The sequence below is a fragment of the Podarcis tiliguerta genome (genome assembly GCF_965153285.1).
Source record: "Podarcis tiliguerta genome assembly, chromosome: 18".
Lineage (NCBI taxonomy): Eukaryota > Metazoa > Chordata > Lepidosauria > Squamata > Lacertidae > Podarcis > Podarcis tiliguerta.
This window is the reverse complement of record NC_139551.1, coordinates 9,374,411-9,389,724: the sequence shown is the minus strand read 5'-3', so window position 1 is coordinate 9,389,724 and position 15,314 is coordinate 9,374,411. Positions and strand designations below refer to the sequence as shown.

The 15,314-nt window shown below is 50.8% G+C and overlaps 1 protein-coding gene across 3 annotated transcripts in view; it reads right to left on the bottom strand.

The window, feature by feature from the left end:
- The window catches only part of DPP9 (dipeptidyl peptidase 9), a 48,543-nt gene that overhangs the window by 12,739 nt on the left and 20,490 nt on the right, over window positions 1-15,314 (bottom strand). For all 3 annotated transcript variants that reach the window (XM_083421456.1, XM_083421457.1, XM_083421458.1), the window contains 7 exons: window positions 14,502-14,563; window positions 11,914-12,014; window positions 10,200-10,377; window positions 5,192-5,357; window positions 4,189-4,268; window positions 2,016-2,168; window positions 1,292-1,427 (listed from right to left, as the gene is read on the bottom strand). In XM_083421456.1, the coding sequence (XP_083277582.1) occupies window positions 1,292-1,427; window positions 2,016-2,168; window positions 4,189-4,268; window positions 5,192-5,357; window positions 10,200-10,377; window positions 11,914-12,014; window positions 14,502-14,563 (876 nt within the window). The remainder of the gene's footprint in view (window positions 1-1,291; window positions 1,428-2,015; window positions 2,169-4,188; window positions 4,269-5,191; window positions 5,358-10,199; window positions 10,378-11,913; window positions 12,015-14,501; window positions 14,564-15,314) is intronic.

Below are 15,314 nucleotides of genomic sequence, written 5' to 3'. Positions count from 1 at the left end.
AAAAACTATAGCAGGTTTGATATAAGTCTTACGACGCGCAAACTAGTAACAATTAATAGCTGCAGAAAAAAGAAAGAATTTCTTATTATGAAACCCGAAAACGGGAGGGTAGGAGGTCAAGGGAGGCGTAGGGAAAAGGTTTAAATATTTAAAAATATAATGTTTTAAGGAAAAGGACAAAAACGGTAATGAATGTCATTCCTGTGTTATGTACGGATATTGCTTATTAATCTGTTGATTTGTTTCGTTTTTTCTTTTCTTTTCTTTTTGATCTTTTTCTTTTTTTTCTTTTTTAAGAGAAACTCAATAAAAAGAATTTTTTTTTGAAAAAAGAGATCCATCAGCCCCCCTCGCCTGGTTCAGTCGGCCAGTCGAAGCCATTGCAGGATTGTGGCCGCTGTCGCCTGCTTATAGCTTCCAGGAGCCACTGGTGAGAGCTGAGTGCAGGGTGGGGACCAAAGTTGATCAAACTGCCCCAGAAGGGGCAGGACATGTCCTCCACCAGAGATACTCCATGTATACCAGGGGTCAGCAAAGTTTTTGTGGCTTGGGCCGGTTCACGGTCCCGCAGACGCCGCGGTGGGCTGGAGTGTGTGCACATACGCATGCGCAAACGCTATTTCCGGCGCTCCTTCTGGTGTGGAGGAGGCATGCTTCCCATTGGCTGCAAGAGCTTCCTGCAGCCAATGGGAAGCTGGCCAGCGTTGCGGAAGGCGGTCCCCGGTTTAGCGCTGCGCACGGGAGCTGACCAAACGGCCGGCGGGGGGTCCATGGGCCGGTTAAACGACCCCCATGGGCCGCTTGTGGCCCATGGGCCTTAGGTTGCCAACCCCGATGTATATGCACAATTATACATACATACTTTTCAATAAAAGGCTATACAGTGGAACCTCGGTTTTCGAGCGCCTCGGAAGCCGAACGATCCAGAACCTGAATGCTTCCGTTTTCAAACGCGCCTTGGAAGTCGAACGGCTTCCTGGGCATGTTTCTCCATTGAGATTGCCAACCGACAATTGAGCCTCGGTTGTCGAACATTTCGGAAGTTGAACAGATTACGGTCGACAACCGAGGCTCCGCTGTACAAGATTCTGCAAAATGTGATATCATCAATACCCTGGGCTGTTCGATAGGTTTGCTGGTATTTTTCCACTTTTAAGATTTATAGTTCCGACAACGAAGCCCAACGAAAAATGTGGAACGACGCAGAAAAAGCCATCAGTGCAACTGCAACAGATAAAATCGAAACCAGGCTCGAACTCCCTTGATGGGAAGCCAAGGGAAATCTACTCACTGGCCGCTTCCATCATGCTGGCCCAGAATTTCGGCTGCTTGTGGAGGGGGTCTTCCTCTTGGCCGCTAAGCTTGTAAACGTGGACGCAGGGAGGGGTGCTGACACTGCTGTAGTGACTAATGAACATGTCGAAATTCTGCAGGGAGGCAAGGAAGAGCGGCAAAGGTGGGTCGGGAGACACTCCAACCAGCCCCACAGTTTGTACCCAACAAATTATTATTACAGTGGTGCCCCGCAAGACGAATGCCTCGCAAGACGGAAAACCCGCTAGACGAAAGGGTTTTCCGTTTTGGAGGTGCTTCGCAGGACGAATTTGCTATGGGCTTGCTTCGCAAGACGAAAATGTCTTGCGATTCCTGGGGTTTTTTTCCGCTCCCCACCCCCTTTATCTAAGGCACTAAGCTGCTAATAGCCTTTTAGCAGCTAATCCGCTAATCCCTTAAGCCTTTAATAGCCGCTAATAGCCGCTAAACCACTAATAGCGCTAATCCGCTAATAGGGTTGCTTCGCAAGACGAAAAAACCGCTAGACGAAGAGACTCGCGGAACGGATTCTTTTCGTCTTGCGAGGCACCACTGTATTGTTGTTGTCGTCATCTTGGCAAGGAGAATTAGGGACCCCACTGCCCTCACAGTTGCCTCCTCCTTAATAAGAGATTGGCCTCCTTTTAAAAAAAGGGAAACCAACCACACACAGGGGAATTCTGCCACCCAGAGGGACAGACCTGGCTCATGGAACAGCTGTGGGAAAAGCCCAAGGTGGTGAGCCGCACAACCTCCCCAGGGGACTCATAGCTGACCACGTAGAGGTGATGCTCCAGGGGGGTATCCTTCGTGCCCTGGAAGTAGACAAGCTTGGTTTCTTCATTCACCCAAATCTGTAGGGGGAGAGAGAGGGAGAAACTACAATGGAAAATTGCTTCAAGGTCTGGATACAACTGGCCAGTTGGTTTGTTGGTTTGTCCAAGGAGGTCAAATTGGCGCTCACAACAAATCTCCCAGGTTATCCACACAACAAACCTGTGAGGTGGTTTGGGCTGAGAGTGAGCAGCCAGCCCAAGGTCACCCAGTGAGTTTCACAGTTAAATGGGGACTTGGATCTAGATCTCTCAGGTCTTTGTCCAACCCGCTAACCACTACACCGCACTACTTCCTATTATGCATAGGATCACTCATTCAGCCTTTATTGGCATAATTTAAACAAATTTAAAGCCCTAAATGGCCTTGGTCCAGTATATCTGAAGGTGCGTCTCCACCTCCATTGTTCGAACTTTGGTTTCCAAACATTTTGGAAGTCGAACAGACTTCCAGAATGGATTCCGTTCAACTTCCGAGGTACCACTGTGTTTAAGTGTCATGATCCAGCCCCTAGATCCTAAGAGGTGCTGACCTAGCTCGGCATAAATAGCCAAATAAGAGAACACTTTTAGGAACTCCTAAGACCAGTCGGAAAAAAGGATGCCTGAATGCCCTCGGGTCCTAGAATCTTCTAACCTTCTTCCCAAAGGCTAATTCCCAGCTTTGGGGAGGGGGTGGGAGGGCACTTGGACCCCCTTAGAGCCCCCACGCGACACCTCCTTCCCAAAGCCTGGCGCCTCACCAAGCTGGCTTTGGAAAGGCACCCTCAAATTTTGGCCTTGCTCCACCCCCACGCGACAAGGGAGTGCAGCAGCCTGGGGGTTCCATGTTGAGGTCCACTTGCCCTAGACCAGGGGTCTGCAATCTTTAAGACAAAAAGAGCCACTTGGACCCATTTCCGAAGGGAAAAAAACTGGGAGCCGCAAAACTCGTCATTATAAAAATAACTTTTTTGTCACTTTTTTATTATTTCTTTGTTTGAACCCTCAGAGTTACTCCTCCTCATAGAAATAAACATTAAATTAACAAGTTACCTTTTTTTGTGTGTGTGTTCTTCACTCCCCTTCAAAACAGTGACCAGCGTACATGCCCCCTTTCAATGCAGTGACCAGCGTACATGCCCCTTACAATGTAGCGGGCGGGTGGGAAGGTGACGTCGGGACGGTGCGTGGCTAATGCACGCACCGCCCCCATGCGACGTCACAGTACAGCGCCTGCCACAGTGGGGAGTGTCGGGGCGCACAATGCACCTCCTCCCCTCGCTAGTATCCGCCCCGGAGCCGCGGCAAAGGTGTAAAAGAGCCACATGCGGCTCCGGAGCCGCGGGTTGCAGACCCCTGCCCTAGACAAAGGCGTGGGGTGAACACTTTCCGAGTGCTCTGTTGTTCTACTTTGGGGAGCGGGGCAGGAAAACCCACTTCTAAAGATGCGCTGTCCTATAAAATCAACTCCTGGCCTAGGACCGCTCTGATTTGGCCGTTCCAAAAAGTTTGTTCAATAATCCTTCATAAAAGTTATTGCATTACATTCTTCATTAAATTATCTTTCCACCGATATATAATTTTATGGTATTATTCCAAAAAAAATTGGTGTTATGAGCCATCATTGCCAAAACAAAATGACACCTGGTTGGCTCAATAAACTCCTTTTTTTATGGTTATTTGGCTATAACTTTCGATAGAATACAGATAACTGAATAAACTTCGTTGCATTACATTCTTCATTAAATTATCTTTCGATCGATATATAATTTTATGGTATTACTCCGGGGAAAAAGGTGGTGTTATGAGCCACCAAACCTCGGAAATACACTTTCCCCAAAAGGTTTCCACATTTCTGGCCACCGGTGTATGCAGAGGCCGACAGCTGTGTGTGGGCATCCTGTTCCTGGGGAGGCCATCACCAGAGAGAGAGACTCGCCTGGCGACTCCTTTGCCACCCCTTTATTTGGAGGGCGAAGACGGAAATCAAAACGCGAGGCAGGCTGCGGATTTCGAAGTTTCAATTCCGTGCTGCCGAATCCAAGCGGGCTCCTTGTACCTTGTATCCGTGCCTGGCCAGGACTTCCCATTCACCGCTGGTGAGCGCCACCTCCTTCCTGAGAGGGCATTTGAAGTCCTCTGGGGCGAAAGAGAGACAAGAGAGCGTGTCTGTCCAATGCAGAATGCTTTATTTAACCTATTTGTTAAGTAAAAACGAAAGCAATACTATGTGCACATAGATAACGCCGCAGGGGAGATAAATTACACGCATGTCCTGCTGCCTGCCTGCTCACTATGCAGAAATTCGCTTATCCGCACGTAAAGAATTATGCCCAAACCTTGCTGCAAACAACCACAGATTCAGCCTGGAGTTTGCTCACTTCCTTATTTCCTTGATTCTTTCTGCTTCAAGGAAATGAGCAACTATCTGACTTCTAGAAGACAACTGAAGGCAGCCCTGTTTAGGGAATTTTTTAATGTTTGATGTTCTATCTTGTTTTTAATACAGTGGTGCCCCGCAAGACGAATGCCTTGCAAGACGGAAAACCCGCTAGACGAAAGGGTTTTCCGTTTTGGAGGTGCTTCGCAGGACGAATTTCCCTATGGGCTTGCTTTGCAAGACGAAAATGTCTTGCGATTCCTGGGGGTTTTTTTCCGCTCCCCACCCCCTTTTTCTAAGGCACTAAGCTGCTAATAGCCTTTTAGCAGCTAATCCGCTAATCCCTTAAGCCTTTAATAGCCGCTAAACCGCTAATAGCGCTAATCCGCTAATGGGCTTGCTTCGCAAGACGAAAAAACCGCTAGACAAAGAGACTCACGGAACGGATTCTTTTCGTCTTGCGAGGCACCACTGTATTCTGTTGGGAACCGCCCAAAGTGACTTGGGAAACCCAGCCAGATGTGCGGCATATATATAAATTATTATTATTATTATTATTATTAACCGGATTTGCCCCTTCAATTGCTCTTGGCTACTGGGAAAACAGTCAAGGCGCACCGTGAGAGAAATTTTCCCCGGAAGACTCGCACTGCAGGCAGGCGGGCAGCTCTTGCGATCTCACCTTGGCTAGGGACGTACGGCTGCGTCCAGTCAAAGCTGCCCCGCCGGAGGTCGACTGTGACTTTGTACAGGTGGCAGAAGCCCGTCTTGCACTCGTTGGCTCGGATAAAGCAAAGCTCCTCCTCTTCCCCCTCTGGCTGGACAAAAGGGTAAAAGATGTCGTGGACCTGCCCGGAAGAGAGGGGAGGTATGCTAGCAACATCACGGGAGAGGCATTTCCAGCTGCCCCACCTTCCACGTTTGAAAGCCTTGCAAGTTTTGGCAAGAGAAGGACCGCAACACCATGGCAGGCATCCTTCCCAGATGAAAGTGGAAGTGCCAAGCTCCCTTGTTATTTTGGCTATTGCCAGGAGGTGTAACGTGGTTGGATGCTAAATTTACAGTACAGTGGTACCTCGGTTTGGGACGCGGGTGGCGCTGTGGGTTAAGCCACAGAGCCTAGGGCTTGCCGATCAGAAGGTCGGCGGTTCGAATCCCGGTGACGGGGTGAGCTCCCGTTGTTTGGTCCCTGCTCCTGCCCACCTAGCAGTTTGAAAGCACGTCAAAGTGTAAGTAGATAAATAGGAACCGCTCTGGCGGGAAGGTAAACGGCGTTTCTGTGCGCTGCTCTGGTTCTCCAGAAGCGGCTTAGTCATGCTGGCCACATGACCCAGAAGCTGTACGCCAGCTCCCTCGGCCAATAAAGCGAGATGAGCGCCGCAACCCCAGAGTTGCCTGCGACTGGACCTAATGGTCAGGGGTCCCTTTACCTTTACCTCGGTTTAAGAACAGTCCGGTTTAAGAACGATTCAGTTTACGAACTCCACAAAACCGGAAATAGTGTCCCGGTTTGAGAACTTTACCTCGGTCTAAAGAATGGAATCCGAACAGTCGAAGGGCACCAGCAGCGGGAGGCCTCATTAGGGAAAGCGTGCCTCAGTTTTAAGAACGGTTTTGGTTTAAGAATGGACTTCCAGAATGGATTAATTTCATAAACCGAGGTACCACTGTACTGAAAAGTTTGGGGTGTGTTGTACGTTATTTAAAATTTTTTTCCTGTTGCTTTATGATGGAAGTGTTCCTGTGACAGCTGATTTTGAGACGCATTCGTGTTTTGTCTGCTACAGACTGCTTTGAACAGGATTCTCTCTTTTTGGGGCGGAAAAACAAGTGTGCAAATAAAATTAGGAATGGATGATTATTGAAGCGCTTCAAAAACAGAGGCGGTGACTTGGGCTCCCAGCTAAGAGAACAGAGCCATTAACACAAACCATCATCTGGTATAAACTCCCCACACAGGCCAAACTAGCCTCCTGCTGGGTGGCCACTGTCTCAAATGCTACGCCAAAGCCTCTCCCAAAATGCCTATGGATTCTAGACATTCGCAGGGCAAACTAGCCTATAGGCCAGGGGCTGCCAGACCAAAGCTCCACGAACTTCATTCACGTGGCCTGTGGCAGGTTTGTGATTTATTTTATTTTAATTTACTGACTTCATTGAAAATGGGAGACAGTACACCCGCTGCAAGAAAAAGTCACACTATGCTGGTCTTTCATTGCTTCTCTTACTTCTGACACTGTATTCTGTTGCGCTGTGTAATGGTTCTAGGGGTTGCTCGTGCGTAAGCCGGTGCAAACACCTGGCTGGGTTGCCTGAGTGAACCTTTTCTGTCCGGACAGCCACTCGCCCGTGGCTGTCTCAATCGCTGGCCGAATCCGTCAGTGGGTGTTTCTTAAACTTCTTCCAGCAAAGAATCTCTTTTGACGCCTAGTCTCCTCCTACTCTCTCTGCGCGAAAGCCTTCTGCGCAAGGAGGGCGTAGGCAGCGGAGGACCCCTACTCTCCCCGCTGGTCCCCGGCAAGGAGTCATGGGACCGCCTCGCCGCTTCCCCCATCTGCCCCCCTTCTCCACTGGTGCTACGCTGATTCTCTTCCCCAGAAGATGGGCTGCCTCTCCCAATCCCGGGACGCTCTCTGGAATCCCTCTGGATCTTGCTCTCTCCCTCCGGCACTGATGGCAGTTCCCTGACACGCTGCAATCTGAATTCTATGAAACAGTATGCAAGAAATAAAGGAAGCAATAAAAAGGCAACTGAATAGCACACAGCCTCTAGCACAGCGCAGTGCAATTGCTGGAGAAGGCAGAAAAACCATTAAGTAGTCCTGCCAAGACCGCTCTAGCAATTTCCAAGTGGTCTGTTGGGGTGGGGAGTTTAGGCTCTAGAAACATTTTTGCTATTCTTAATTACATTCCTATCCCACCATTTTCTCCAAGGAGTTCAACGTGGTAAACAAGGTTTTCCCCTCTCTTCATCTGGTCCCCATAACAACCCTGTGAGGTAGGTCACGCTGAGAGAGACAGCGGCTGGCCCACAAGGCCACACACCCAGCGAGAGCCGTGGCCACGTCAGGATTTCAACCCTGGTCTCCCAGGCCCCAGTCCAACACTCTAACCACTACACCACGCTGCCTCTCCTGCGGCCCCAGGCCTCTTGACATCATTTTCAGAGCCCTCAGAAGTGAAGGGAAGCTACACTCAGTGACTTGAGCAGCTGCCATGTGTGGGGAAAAAACCACAAGTACCCCCCAACTGTCTCATTTGAAGCGGGATACCCAGAATAACAAAAGGCAATCCCAACTTCTGTTTGCATCCCAAAAAGCCAGCTTGAGCTTTATGTATAAAAAGGTAAAGGTAAAGGTACCCCTGCCCGTACGGGCCAGTCTTCACAGACTCTAGGGTTGTGCGCCCATCTCACTCAAAGAGGCCAAGGGCCAGCGCTGTCCGCAGACACTTCCGGATCACGTGGCCAGCGTGACATCACTGCTCTGGCGAGCCAGAGCTGCACACGGAAACGCCGTTTACCTTCCCGCTAGTAAGCGGTCCCTATTTATCTACTTGCACCTGAGTGTGCTTTCGAACTGCTAGGTTGGCAGGCGCTGGGACCGAGCAACGGGAGCGCACCCCGCCGCGGGGATTCGAACCGCCGACCTTTCGATCGGCAAGCCCTAGGCACTGAGGCTTTAACCCACAGCGCCACCCGCGTCCCGGGAGCTTTATGTATAGTTTCATTTAATAATTGTTTCAATCTGTTGGCTAGAATGTCAGCGAATATTTTGTAATCACTGTTCAGCAGAGATATGGGCCTATAGTTTTTAATTAGTGTCAGGTCTTGTCCTTGTTTCGGTATCAACACGACAAAAGCTTCTTCCCATGATGCCGGTATTATCCCACATTTTAAAATTCTATTCATTACCAAGTTCAGTTGTGTTATTAAGAATTCCTCTTTTTTTTATCTGTTCCAGGTGTTTTTCCTACTTTTGCTTTCATAATTGCTTGGTGCACCTCCATTGTTGCAACTGACTGATTTAATTGTTCCGTTTTCTCTGTTCCTATTGTCCCGGTTTTTAAAAGGTAAAGGTAAAGGGACCCCTGACCATTAGGTCCAGTTGTGGCCGACTCTGGGGTTGCGGCACTCATCTCACTTTACTGGCCGAGGGAGCCGGCGTACAGCTTCTGGGTCATGTGGCCAGCATGACTAAGCCGCTTCTGGCGAACCAGAGCAGCGCACGGAAACGCCGTTTACCTTCCCGCCGGAGTGGTACCTATTTATCTACTTGCACTTTGATGTGCTTTTGAACTGCTAGGTTGGCAGGAGCAGGGACTGAGCAATGGGAGCTCACCCCGTCGCGGGGATTCGAACCGCCGACCTTCTGATCGGCAAGTCCTAGGCTCTGTGGTTTAACCCACAGCGCCACCCGCGTCCCTGTCCCAGTTTTTGCTCCAAATGAAAGGCTCTCATTCTGTCAGGAGGTTTTTGCCAGAGTGTCTTCCCACCCAGCACTCTGGCGTGACCCTGCTGACGAGCGCCAGAGCATCTTCCAGACCTTTCTGATTCAGGCCAGAGCAGCCAGATTGGAAGGGACTCTGCTGCAACCTTGCCGACACCCTGATTTTGGAGGCTGCAAATGTTGGAGGGGGATGCAAAAGGTCCATGGGAGAATAAACCCCTCTGCTTCACCGCTGCTACCGCAGTAAAGGTAAAGGTAAAGGTACCCCTGCCCGTACGGGCCAGTCTTGACAGACTCTAGGGTTGTGCGCCCATCTCACTCAAGAGGCCGAGGGCCAGCGCTGTCCGGAGACACTTCCAGGTCACGTGGCTAGCGTGACAAAGCTGCTCTGGCGAGCCAGAGCCGCACACGGAACGACGTTTACCTTCCCGCTGGTAAGCGGTCCCTATTTATCTACTTGCACCCGGGGATGCTTTCGAACTGCTAGGTTGGCAGGCGCTGGGACCGAGCAACGGGAGCGCACCCCGCCATGGGGATTCGAACCGCCGACCTTTCGATCGGCAAGACCTAGGCGCTGAGGCTTTTACCCACAGCGCCACCCGCGTCCCCCTACTGCAGTTAGGAGCGCATAAACCCATCACTCGCAGGACTGCCCGCACTGATTGGCAGCTTCAGACGGGAGCCTTGTCCGCACCATACCTGGAGATGTTGGGCACTGAATGTAGGACCTTCTGCATGCAAAGCCTAGTCTTTCGCCTCTCTGTGCAGGGATCCAGGTCGGTGGGGCGTGTGTATGTGTGTGTGTTCAATAAAAGTGTTGGGGAGGAATCTTTACTTTCCTAAAACAGCGGTGAAAGGCGGGGGGGGGGGGAGGTAGGGGGGCTAGGCTGTCACCTAGAGGAGGGAGAAAGGTTGTTTTCTGCTGCTCCAGAGAAGCGGACACGGAGCAATGGATCCAAACTACAAGAAAGAAGATTCCACCTAAACATTAGGAAGAACTTCCTGACAGTAAGAGCTGTTTGACAGTGGAATTTGCTGCCAAGGAGTGTGGTGGAGTCTCCTTCTTTGGAGGTCTTTAAGCAGAGGCTTGACAACCATATGTCAGGAGTGCTCTGATGGTGTTTCCTGCTTGGCAGGGGGTTGGACTCGATGGCCCTTGGGGTCTCTTCCAACTCTATGATTCTATGATTCTAGGCCCTTCCCACCCAACTCCAGTCATTCCAGCCCACGCCGCCCCCTTACGTTTATCCAGACGTCGGTGACTTCCTCGTAAATAATGAAGGGGTGGACGTTCCCCGGCACAGCTTTGGCAAACTCCTGGCGCTGCTCCTCGCTCTCTGGAACCGGGATGAAGAGGGCAGGGGGGAACAGGACGAGCTGGAGCTGGTGCTGAGGCCGGTCGAGGAACATGGCCCAGGCGCTGAGCAGAGAGATGCAAAGAGAGGAAGAGAGTGGGAGAATCAACATTTCGTAACTGGGAGACCCAAAAAAAGGAGAGCCTCACAAGGTGGTAGGCTCTCCTTCAGGGTGGATTTGATTGACAGTGCCAATCCTGAATGTATAGGATTTGTGACCATTATGCTCATTTGCCTTCAGTAGCAGTAAAGCTCTGCTGGATGAAACATCAATTGGCTCTGGTCTATTTTGTTTGGGAATCCTGCAATGTGTTTATAGGTTGTTTACGCTGCTAACTATACGCTGGAATCTGATGTGGATTAATACTGAGAAGAATTCCATGACATGCTTCTGACTATGTCAGGGGTCAGCAAACTTTATCAGCAGGGGGCCGGTTCCCTGTCCCTCAGACCTTGTTGGGGAGCCGGACAATATTTTGGGGGGAAAACAAAACAAAACAAAACCCAAAATTCCTATGCCCCACAAATAACCCAGAGATGCATTTTAAATAAATGGACGCTCATGTAAAAACACGCTGATTCCCAGACTGTCCGCGGGCCAGATTTAGAAGGCAATTGGGCCAGATCTGGCCCCCAGGCCTTAGTTTGCCAGCACATGGACTATGTCTTAATTATGTTTTTATCACTGGTGTTTTGTGACATGTTTCTAATGTTGCACACTGCCCTGAGATCTTTCAAAAAAGGGCTGTATATAAATTGAATTGACAACAACAACAACGTATTAAATTTGTACATTGCCCTTCATTCGCAGATCTCAGGGCGGTTCCCAACATAAAATCACCATAGGTAAAGGTACCCCTGCCCGTACGGGCCAGTCTTGACAGACTCTAGGGTTGTGCGCCCATCTCACTCAAGAGGCCGGGGGCCAGCGCTGACCGGAGACACTTCCGGGTCACGTGGCCAGCGTGACATTGCTGCTCTGGCGAGCCAGAGCCGCACACGGAAACGCCGTTTACCTTCTCGCTAGTAAGCGGTCCCTATTTATCTACCTGCACCCGGGAGTGCTTTAGAACTGCTAGGTTGGCAGGCGCTGGGACCGAGCAACGGGAGCGCACCCCGCCGCGGGGATTCGAACCGCCGACCTTTCGATCGGCAAGCCCTAGGCGCTGAGGCTTTTACCCACAGCGCCACCCGCGTCCCTATAAAATCACCATACAAAACCACAAAATGACGTAGCAAAAAATAAACAACAGCAAACCAAGAATCCCTCCCCGTGATTCAGTTTTGCTCCGACTGAATGGAAGTGTGGATGAGCCCTAAATCTGTGAGAACTTCTCAGGCAGGAGGCTGGACACGAGACACACAAGGAGAGAAACCACAGGAGGAAGCTGCAAGACTTTGCATGCAGAAACGCCCCAGGCTCAATCCCTGGTTAAAAAAGAACAGAGGAGCCCAGCGGCGAGGAAAATCTCTTTCTCTCTCTGCTGAGACCTTAGAGACACTGCCAGTAAGGGCAAGCAACACTGGGCGAGATGGACAAATGGTCTGGCCAGGGTTAAGGAGCTCCCTGCTTTCCCCACTGCATCACAAAGTCCACTTACTATTTACCATCCTGGGTCCACCCGGCCCGGGCGATGTACTCCACCCGCGGGAACATCGTAGAAAAGGGGTGCACCAGCTCCTTGTCCTGGGAAGATACTATCTGCAAAGAGGAAAGAGGAGAAGTTGCCACTCGTTTTACTTTTTAGAGCTCCACTTAGAATAATAATAATAATAATAATAATAATAATAATAATACAGTGGTGCCCCGCAAGATGAATGCCTCGCAAGACGGAAAACCCGCTAGACGAAAGGGTTTTCCGTTTTGGAGGTGCTTCGCAGGACGAATTTCCTATGGGCTTGCTTCGCAAGACGAAAATGTCTTGCGATTCCTGGGGGTTTTTTTTCGCTCTCCACCCCCTTTTTCTAAGGCACTAAGCTGCTAATAGCCTTTTAGCAGCTAATCCGCTAATCCCTTAAACCTTTAATGGCCGCTAATAGCCGCTAAACAGCTAATAGTGCTAATCGGCTAATGGGCTTGCTTCACAAGACGAAAAAGCTGCTAGACAAAGAGACTCACGGAACGGATTCTTTTCGTCTTGCGAGGCACCACTGTAATAATAATAATAATAATAATAATAATAATATTTATATCCCACACTCCCCAGCCGAAGCCGGGCTCAGGGCGGCTAACAACAATAAAATAGTACAACATTCTAAAATCACTTCATTATAAAATTAATTCAAATCAAATTGATGGCAACCATTGGGCTAGAGTTCTGTGCAGGTTGCCAGAGGAGGGAGTCAGGCTGCGCTCTGGCCAAAGGCCTGGTGGAACAGCTCCGTCTTGCAGGCCCTGCGGAAAGATGTCAAGTCCCGCAGGGCCCTGGTCTCTTGTGACAGAGCGTTCCACCAGATCGGAGCCACGGCCGAAAAAGCCCTGGCTCTGGTTGAGGCCAGCCTAACCTCTCTGTGGCCCGGGATCTCCAAGATGTTTTTGTCTGAAGACCATAAGTTTCTCTGTGGGGCATACCAGGAGAGGCGGTCCCGTAGGTACGAGGGTCCTAGGCCGTATAGGGCTTTAAAGGTTAAAAGCAGCACCTTTAACCTGATCCTGTACCCCACCGGGAGCCAGTGCAGCTGGTATAGCACCGGGTGAATGTGATCTCGCAGCGAGGAGCCCTTAACCCACTACTGACAGCACCTGCTCCATCAGGCCACGGGAGAAACAAATAGGGTACTTCGGTAGAGCATGATACTCTTCATCTCAGGGAGGAGGCATTTCCAAGCCCCACATGGGGCACAAGGCTCCTGCGTGGCAGGCACTTAAGGCAAGATGACCCCTGGTGGTCCCTTCCATCTCTATGATGCCAGTGCTGCAGAGCGGCCTTCGTATCTACACACCCAGGGGATTTCTGGGACCTGTAACTGTTGGGAAGTTCCACGTGTGGCTGAATGAATGCAGGTGTCAGTGGACTGAGGCAGAGATGTGGATGATGAGTAAGCGGAATTCTATCTTATGAGCTTTGGTGCCTTATAGATTGCACTGTTTATACGAATTTTGATTTATTTTCCATGTTTACACAGGGGTTGCGTTTCGAGGCACCACGCTTGTCTGTGAAATCGCGCATAATCGAAAGCCATTGGAAAAGCCTGCAAGCACCCTTTTAGTGACATCTTTGCGATGTTTCGCTTCTGGGTTTGATGCACATATATACTGAACGTGAGGAAACAGGAAGCTGCCTGCATTTACAGTGGTACCCCGCAAGACGGATGCCTCGGAAGACGAAAAACTCGCTAGACGAAAGGGTTTTTCGTTTTCTGAGGTGCTTCGCAAGACGGATTTTCCTAAGGGCTTGCTTCGCTAGACGAAACAGCCCTGCCACTCCTGTCATGGCGACGGTCACTGCACGCACACGCGCTCGCTTCCCCGCTCCTCAGGCTCCCTCCCACCTTCCGGCTGATGGCCGACCTTCCGGCTGCCTCGCGCCGCTGCCCACCCCCCTCGCGCGCTCCTCTGAGAGAGCCGTTGCCGCCAGCAGCCAGCGTTGCAGCCGGAGTCGCGCTCCTGAGCCCCGCCGCCCTCCAGCAACCGCGTCGCGCGGTGGCCACAAGGCGCGGGCGAGTCTGAGGTACTGGCTGCGGCAGCTGTGCTGCTTCTCCCCGCCCCTCCCCGCCGTTGTTAATGTTTAACTGTGGTGGTGCTTCGCAACACGAAAAAACTCGCTCAACGAAAAAACTCGCGGAACGAATTAATTTCGTCTTGCGAGGCACCACTGTATTTATTACATTTATGAGGGCCGCCTTTTTCTTCCAGGGAGCCCAAGGTGGTGCAGAAGGTTCGCCTCCTTCCTCATTTCTTCCTCACAACAACCCTGGGATGTAGGTTAGGCTAAGAGACGGCGACTGGTTGCTGACACGAGTCTTGCCTGCACAAAACGGCTGTGCTCAGAGATTTTGCACCAGCCGCCGATTTGCTACTGGGCCAAGTTCACAGCATTACTACAGTGGTACCTCTGGTTATGGGTTTAATTCCTTTCGGGGTGCCATGCTATTAATACCTTGAGCTGCTTTTGAGTTTGCTTTGCGAAGGAAAGCCCGAGAGGAAAAAGTCAAAGACAATTAACAAACTGGAACCCAGCTCCCTTACCTTCCCTTGGCTATCCACTTGAACTTCAGCAAGTTTCAGCGAGATTTTGGGGTTCTTGCTGCCTGGAATGGAGGGGAAGAAGGACATGAGGAGGGGGCAGCTGAGCTGAATGCTTTTAACACTCATTTCCCTTCATGTAGGTTGCGTTAGTATTTCACGCATCCGATGCTGCAGATGAGATTGGTGTAAATCACATGCCTGTCTGGCAGTGGCGTAGCGTGGGTTGTCAGCACCCGGGGCAAGGCAAGTAATTTGCGCCCCCTAACCCGGGGCAAGGCAAGTAATTTGCACCCCCCGCTGCACTGTCCCTCCTCCAGATAGTCCCTCGCTCTCTCTCCGCACCGCACCGCACGCCTGGCACCCTCCCCTCCACAGTGGGCGGCGACCCGGCGGCTCGGATCGGATTTGCACAGCCAGCACCGCAGTGAGAGTGAGCCAGGTAGGGGCAGAGAGCTGCGAGTGCGAGCGTGCCCCCCCAGATGTTGCGCCCGGCCCCCTCTGCACCCCCCACGCTACGCCACTGCTGTCTGGGAAGACCGTGGGAACAGAATACAGCCTTATCTCTCTTCCACTGTCTGTACTGTTGGACTGTACTTTTGCTTTTACTTCATTCTGTTCTCTCTCGGAGCTGGTGAGAGAGGCGCCATAATGCTTTGTCTGTACACAGTGTGTAAATAAATGCGTAGATTAGTTCTACGACGTCTCACGCTTCTTGCTGTGTAATGTCAGAAGTGTAGTGTGCGTATACCATCTGGTATATGTCGCTGAGCGCACTGGAGAAGAAGGGAAATGCCTTTTCCAGAGCTGCACATA